Source organism: Gordionus sp. m RMFG-2023, chromosome 1 (genome assembly GCF_954871325.1).
Source record: "Gordionus sp. m RMFG-2023 chromosome 1, tfGorSpeb1-WG-v2, whole genome shotgun sequence".
Taxonomy (NCBI): domain Eukaryota; kingdom Metazoa; phylum Nematomorpha; class Gordioida; order Chordodea; family Parachordodidae; genus Gordionus; species Gordionus sp. m RMFG-2023.
This window is the reverse complement of record NC_088775.1, coordinates 90,218,339-90,226,565: the sequence shown is the minus strand read 5'-3', so window position 1 is coordinate 90,226,565 and position 8,227 is coordinate 90,218,339. Positions and strand designations below refer to the sequence as shown.

Below are 8,227 nucleotides of genomic sequence, written 5' to 3'. Positions count from 1 at the left end.
GCTTTTTTAATTATTAAATATCATTTAAAATGTTGATTAGTTGAATATTATTTGAATAATATTTTATATTATCTAGGAATCGAAAAAATAGAAACAGGAAATATTATAAGTGAATGAATGTGATAGACTGTTCCTATGATACACAATTTTTTCAAAAATATTTTAATTTTGTTTTATAATTTTTAAGATAATAATATTTAAAATAAATAAAAATACAGTCAGACCCTTGCACCCGGGGCAAATTTAGACCGTGTCGAGTTTAGAACCGGGGCGAGTTTAGAACCGGGTCTGCAGGTCTCTGATCTCCGATAATATAATATCTATAAGATTGTGTCCAAAACCATTTTTAAAAAATTTGAAAAGTTTCAAAACTTTCCCAAATTTTAAAATTAAAATAAAAAAATCGAGTTAAAATTATTTTCTAGAAATATATTTTGGACGTGATTTTATTTTTTATATTTTTAAAAGAGCTTATTTATTTTCATTATAGTTGTGAAAGTTTGCTAATTTAATTTTTTAATATTTTGGACACAACCTAAGTAAGAATTTTAGTTTATACTTTATAATATTATCCTTTTACATACACTTATATTTTGTAATGTAACACTTTGCATTTTTGAACACAAAAAAATATGAAATATAAACTATAAATTTTTCTTTCCCAATTATTTATTTTATTACCATGTGATTAAAGATAAAATCTTTGTCTTGGGACACCAGGAGGATATACAGGCACTAAACATTTTAAAAAAAAAATTTGTTCTATATTCTAAAGAAAATATTCTAAGCATTTGTCCCCATCAGTCATTTCATTTAATTTAAAAAAGTTAATATTTCCAAAATGCAATTCTTCTTTATATTATCAGGAGCCAATTTATTTGTACCTATACTTCAAAAATTTAAATAAATATTTAAATCGATAGAATATTGTCAACCTTCAATTTTATCAAAATAACCTAAAAAGCACCCATCCAATAAAATCTAGTTGCATTGATATAAAAATTAATTTAACCTGGGCATCAGTTAAAACATGCTTTATCAAGATTTTCTGCTAACATCCTTATACAAAATTTCTTTTTAATTGCAAAAGGATTGGAATGCTGCTATCGTGTTACGCTCTGTCGATTATCTACTTTCGAGGAATGACGTACAGTTGTGTGGTATCTTTTCTACATGGGTAATGGATAAATCAGGCCAAGAATAGTTAGAAGCTTGTCCAAGCATAATTATGTTAGATAAATATCATTTGACAGATTAGGAATTTAGTTATGTTTTTATTATCAGGCTAGGCCTAGACATATCTCTACTTTATCTGTAAAGGATGAGGGGGCTATGGTTGTTTCTAAAAAGCTAGATATCCACTCCATTGTCTAGTGAACAGATACAAATATGTACATGAATGAATTAACAGTAATAATCCAAAATTCATTATTCAAAGCTGATGTTCTTTTACATCTCAAACTAAGTGATACTTCCGTTATTAATAACTCACGGCCTGATGGATATTATGCTAGCTTCTTAGAATATGGGGAAATATCTATATTGATATATGAATTAGATATATGGACCCGAATAATAATCACATCTAGTCGACAACAATATATTTATGCTCGACGTGGTATCAACACACTGCCCATTTGAATAAGGCGAATTCCCTATTCTACCTAATTAGCCAGAAGAGCCCTAAAACAATAATCTCGAAGGCCTTTGGATCAAACAAAATATTAGCCTTGAATTTCTACGGTGCAATCATGGCTTTCATATTAAGAGGATGATTATTTTTAACTTTAAAAAAACTTGAATGTTATTTTTTAATTTTCAATTTGTAAATGTTATTTTATACATAGCTTACATTTATATTACTTTATAATTATTAAATCAATAAAGAGCAGTAATAAATGAATCATCACACTAGGTATTATTTATAACCCTTAGATTTTGATATACATATATGCCAATCAATCATTCAATTTTCGAGTAAAATATTCATAATCCCGATTCCATATTTGGCGGGTATTACGAAATAATGGCAAGTTTTTTAAAATAAATATTTCATTATTTTTGATAATATCAACATTTATAGGGACGAAAAATATAAATTCAAAAAAAAATTTTGGGAATCAGGTATTATTAGATTATATAATAAACCAATAACCATTCAAATAGGATGCCACTACGTCATCACAAAGCAACAAAATTCATTCAAATTTGGGTTAATATTTTTTTAACTAATTGATCTAATTAATAAAAAATTTTTTTACCATTAATAGGTGATGCCCCAGTGCATTATCACAACAAACATGTTTTAAGAGAAATAAATAAGTATCAAAAATCATCAGAACTATTGATTAGAAAACTTCCCTTTATGAGACTAGTAAAACCATTTTTTATTATTAACAATGTTGAAGTATTAGGTTAAAGAAATATCAGATAATATGTGTTTTGAAGATAGTAGATTTCGATGGCAAGCTGAAGCCATTCTGGCCTTACAGGAGGTAATATTAAATTAATATTCTTACATGATCATTTAGGCTGCTGAGGCCTTTTTAGTTACACTAATGGAGCAAACCAATTTATGCGCAATCCATGCTAAAAGAGTAACAATAATGCCTAAAGATATTAAATTATTCATAAGAATAGTATCTCCTTTTAATAATTAAAATTTTAAATATACATTTTATTGTAAATATTTTTTTAAACTCTTTATAAGTAATATTTATGTAAATTTTTATATATTAAAGCATACCTAAATTATATTGTACAAATTGTAATTTTAAAAATAAAATTAGGAAACATATTTTAGACCATTTTTGTTTTCATATATCAATGATTCATTGCTACCCCTTAATATCAATATTACAGTGATGAGACATACTATAAGAAAGCATTAATCATTGTTTTAATTTTTTATTAAAATAAATAAGCATTTTTATTTATTAGCTTCCCTAACCCTATTTTTTATTTATTAAAAAAAGAAACAATTTTCTATTTGCTTCATAGGTGTATATATTTTTTAAACATTAATTTTTAATGTAGTTTAAGAATAATACTAATTTAATTTGAGAATAATACTAATTTAATTTGAGAATAATACTAATTTTATTTGAGAATTTCTTAATTGCTTCCCTTGCTTATATGCATGCTGCTTCCTCAGAGAAATATGGTGCTAGCCATTATTGTTAAAGAGTGTGGTTTTTATACTAATTCATAACAACTTTATTATTTATTTTAAAAAATAAAATTTGAATACTAAAATTAAGATGCGTGTAATATTTTGTAAGAACCTTATATTCAACATAGAAAATATTCGAATTTATGTAAAAATATGCAAAGTTTAAAATTTGTTATAACACTGCCCAGGAAAAATTAATATATTTTCTCAAATTACAAATAACACATTGATACACATAACATCCCAATTATTAAATATCAATTGTTTGTAACCTACATTTATCAAGCTACGATGTGTGTTTTTATAGTATCAAATGATACCACCTTTTTCTATTCAAAAACTAATATGAAGGAAAAAATGATATTCTTGTATTTGATTTTTTTCTATAAATACTCATACAAATAATAAAATATATTATTCTCATTTGAAAGAATCAAATACAAATTATTTATTTTCATTTATAATACTCATTTTTTTATAGCCAAAAACTTATTACTATTATATATATATATATGTCTTGAAATTTGTGTATTCATTGTCATATAATTTAAATCTTTATTTATTCAGAAGGGAGAAATAGTATAAAAGAGAGAAAAGAGAAGAAAAACAAACATTATGAATATATTATTTTTAAATTAGTAAATTCTTAAATTATTATTCTTCAGCTTATGTAAAACCCAAAAATCATTAACACATAAAAAATAATGAAAGATTCCTTATTTTGCATATTTTTTGGTCTTGGGTTATCTTAGGGTCTTGTCATATTTTTATTTACCCAATATTTGATGCTATAATTAACAATTTAATATATTTAAATTAAAAATTGTAAAGTACAAATTTTTAGGAATAAAATATAAAGTTTATATTGTGTTATTTTATATATAATTTTGGGGGTGAAAATATAATATTAAAATGTTCTTTATGTTTTGCAACAATATTATAATATATTTTTTTTCATAATACAAATAATTAGGTAATATAGTTTATCAGTGCGGTTATTTCTTTAATTTAAATGCTACTTTTAGAAGTAGCATCCTAACTATGACATATAATAATACCTAGACTGATGATGGATTCATTAAAAGTGTACATCAATGAAAAACAGTTGGGGACGCCATTTTAGTTACCTGTATTATTATTTATAATTTTAAAACAAAAGGCCAATTTCCTAAGTCTGACCCAAACTTTATTAAAGAATTGCCTGATCATAGAGATAACAAGGAAGCAAGTAATCAATTTTATAGTTGTTTTTAACATCAGAAATTACTATATAGGTTAGCAAAATGGCGGGTCCAGCTGATTTGCATACAATGACCCTTTCAACTGCATAATTATGAATGCATTGTGGTATTATATATCATTAGTGCTAACGCTATTTAATAAAAAGGGTGGCACACTTATTAACTTATTCTTTAAAAAAAAAAATTTCGCTAAAAAAAAATTTACGATACTTTATAAAAAAAAATTAAAATATAAATTTCCCATATAAAATAGCATTTCAAATTCAAACATGTAAAAATATGACTAAAAATTTAAGCTGATATTATTCAGCTCTATTTTATCATCCCCAAAGTCTAATAGCAACGATCAGAAAGTATAAGCTTTGCCTTACTAAATAATCACTCAACACTAGAAACTTGAGGGCAATTACAAGTATTTAAATTTATACATAAGAAAAATTATCAAAAATGCTTAGAAGGTCAAGGGGGATATTTTTTGTATTATTATCCTTTATTTCAAAAAAAAAAATCTTCCATATGTATCATAGCTCTAAAAAAATATACATATCAGATTATAAATCAAAATTACTTAGTCCAATAATCAGCTGTTATCCAGGTATTAGGAGACATTTGATAGATTACATATTAAATATTCTTTTATTTCTTGGAAATTAGCCAGAATTCTTGTCATTAATGTCTGCCGGCAAAGATATATTGGTACCTGAAGTTGTTTATCTATATCACCTTGAATTCATAGTTCCACAATTGCTATCGCGATTTAACAGCTGATCGATTTTTAAAAATTTGTTTATGAGATCAATTTTTATTTATTAATAGTAAATTTATCTTTTAATTCAATTCATAATAATAATAATTTAAAAAAGAAAAATAGATAACAGATTTAAAAAAAACTGTCAGCTGTTAAATCGCAATCCCGCCACTATGATTTAGGCCAGATAGATAAATGAGACATTATCTATCAAGGAAAATGGATTGACTATCAATTATAAAATTGATTATGAACTATGTCAGACAATTTTTGAAAGGCACCTATTACCTGATGTTGTGAGACAATTTAGTTTAAATTAAAATTTTATTTGGATGCAGCCTCTAACACCGCAAAATTATTGGAATACTTTACAATTCTCCTTAAAATTTTAAGTGAGGATTTTCTAAATTTAAAACAGTGATAATTTTGATAAAATTTATGAATAATGTTTTTTTTACATGTTTCTTTAGTTTTAAGATGCTTGATTTATTGAATGATATTATCCTCAGCCATTTTATAAACCCAAAATTTAAATTCTGTTACAAAGTTTTTTTATATATATATATTTAGTTAAAAATATTATGCAAATTTTGGGAAAAGAAAATTTCCACAATACCATTTTGCCATTGAATTTTGTTGTGTTACCTGTCTTAAAATTCTCTTTCCAGATCAATTTCTTATTGGCGGCATTTTATATTTTTAATTACTTGATAAATTAGATAATGCAGATATTAAATTTATAAACAACATAATTTTAAAATTAATTTTGGAAAATTATAAATAAATTTTATATTGTGCATTTATTATATAAAATTGAAAGTGAGATAACGCGCTATTTAGCTTCTCTTAAAAAATAGGTCGCAATACCGCCACAGGAAGAAGTTAGCGCGCTACTTGTACGCATGATTATAACGTATACCCTTTTATTGATTGTTTTCGATATATACAAACTTATTTTTTTTCTATTTTTTTATGAGTGACATATTAATTTAAAATGATACTTAAAAATTGATTCAAATTAAATGAATCTAATAGTGTTGTTAAACGGCTCGATTTGAGCCGATTTTTATAAACGGCTAACTCAATATTTTAGCCAGAAGAAATATTGTCTGAGCCTCGAGATTTCGTCAATAGATGTTCAAACCTTTGTGTCCCCTGTGAGCAAAATCTTTAGACTTGCACAAGATTTTTTCCTAATAAAATATTGATTTAAAAATCGGCTCAAAATGAGCCGTTTTACAACACTGGAATCTACATAAAGTCCAATGCTTGGTCTGAGATACTGGTGGTATATATACATATATATATATATATATATATTCAGAGACCTGTAGAAATACCATCTGCAGGGCCCGGATTTTTTTAAAATATATTATATTTATTCTTAATTTTTTATAGCTAATAATGGCGATTGCAAATATTTTTTATAAAATAAATTTTTAAGCCCGGCCCGTGTACAGAGACCGGGTTAAAGGCCAGGCCTGCCTGATATATATATATTAAATATAGGCGAAGGGTTGATTTTGGCTAGTTGCTTTAAAAGAGGGTAAATTTTTCAAATTTGTTCTTAAGATATAGTTATAATTATGGATGCTATACAATTAAAAAGTTATGTAGAAGGGTAGACGCATTAAAAAATTAAAACGATTAGTATTTTTAACAGGAACTCGGATATATTATCTGAGCGGTAATCGTCCGATATCAATTTTATATCGGATAAGCCTCCAAAGTATCGATACACCCCTAATATTATTTATCTCATCTGCTCGATTTCTATAAAACGTATAAATGGGGGGGAGGTTAGAGTTATTTTCTAAATAAAACAAAATTTGCATATATGGGGCTTAAAATATCTTTTAGCACGTGACTTACACCTTACATCCGTTAACAATAGCTGAACTAGCATGTACTTTGATAAAAATTTTAAACTACAATCAAATTGTAACTTGTAGAGAATTTTGTAACGGATTAATAACATTATTTAGTAGTTTTCTTGCACGAGTGTAAATCCAAATAGAGTTCGGGAATTCAAAATTGTTTGGTTTGGGCATTTTGAGACCACAAGCCAAACAGGGATCGTTTTACCAACAACCTATCGAATCAAGGGGAAGTATGGACCCAGAGCGGGTTCAGACCCCTTCAGTAAAAAAAATAGGTTTCAAAGAAATTTCTGTTATCAAAATTTTTGCTAAATAAATTTTACAATGTGGGTTCACATTCTAAAAACGATTTTTTGAAAATCAAATTTTAACTGTTTTGTTATAAAATAAAAATTTTATATAATAAAAAAAAATTTGGGGGTAATTTTTATACAGAGCCGGTTTTCCGATATTCAAAAAAAACCGATCCGATATTTAACCGACAAAATATCACGTTTTTTATCTACGCTTTTCTTTTATAAAATAATTTAATTTTTTTAAAAAAAAATTAATTCAATTTTTAGTTCCTTTCCTTTTTGTTCATTTGTTATTTATTATTATTATTATAAAATTGTGTATAAATTTTAAAAAAATATATATATAATATAATCATAGCTTTTTTAAAAACTTTGTTTTAAAAAGTTGTGCCGTTCGTTACATTAACTTTATAAAAACAACACCGTTGCGTTACTTTTTTTAAAAATATAGTATCTCCGTTACTTTACTTTAAAAAAAATAAATACCGAAGCCATTACTGTGAAAAATTATTGCCTAAATTGGCTATCCTTTTTTTATTTCAATCGATACATATTCATTACAACCACGCGATAAACATGATCATTCTACCCCGGTGCACTAGCGGGCTGGGTCGGGCCAATTCGGGTCGAGTCGGATCTTATATATTTTTTTAAAATATATCTTAAATTTATCAATTTTTATGTTGAATTTTTTTATGTAAAATAAAAATATGTGATTTTATTTATAAATAGTAGACGCCATATAACATATATCCTTTATTTTGAGTAATTATAAGAATTAATTTCTGTATTTAAATAAATTCGGGCCGGGCCGGCAAAATTTTTTAAAATATATTTTGGACCGGGCCGGGCTTGAAAAATTAGGCCCGCTGCAGATCACTAACATATAT

At 25.8% G+C, this 8,227-nt stretch overlaps 1 protein-coding gene across 3 annotated transcripts; it reads left to right on the top strand.

Annotated features, from left to right (window-relative positions):
• Nucleotides 1-1,959: 1,959 nt before the first annotated feature.
• Nucleotides 1,960-2,998, top strand: LOC135930959 (histone H3-1-like). 3 transcript variants are annotated; one of them, XM_065467762.1, is made up of 6 exons: nucleotides 1,960-2,033; nucleotides 2,084-2,124; nucleotides 2,167-2,212; nucleotides 2,271-2,374; nucleotides 2,415-2,495; nucleotides 2,551-2,998. In XM_065467762.1, exons 1-6 carry the CDS (start codon nucleotides 2,027-2,029, stop codon nucleotides 2,557-2,559), a joined length of 288 nt encoding a protein of 95 aa, XP_065323834.1. In that variant the 5' UTR covers nucleotides 1,960-2,026; the 3' UTR covers nucleotides 2,560-2,998. The 3 variants fall into 3 exon arrangements, 2 of the variants coding, with proteins under 2 accessions (XP_065323834.1, XP_065323833.1); XM_065467761.1 differs by having other exon boundaries at nucleotides 2,532-2,998; XR_010572897.1 differs by having other exon boundaries at nucleotides 1,968-2,029; nucleotides 2,532-2,998.
• Nucleotides 2,999-8,227: the final 5,229 nt, after the last annotated feature.

Coding starts and splice junctions, on each gene's coding strand:
- LOC135930959 (XM_065467761.1), top strand. Junction 2,213..2,270: donor CAAAATTCATTCAAATTTGG/GTTAATATTTTT, acceptor TACCATTAATAG/GTGATGCCCCAGTGCATTAT. Junction 2,496..2,531: donor CCATTCTGGCCTTACAGGAG/GTAATATTAAAT, acceptor ATGATCATTTAG/GCTGCTGAGGCCTTTTTAGT.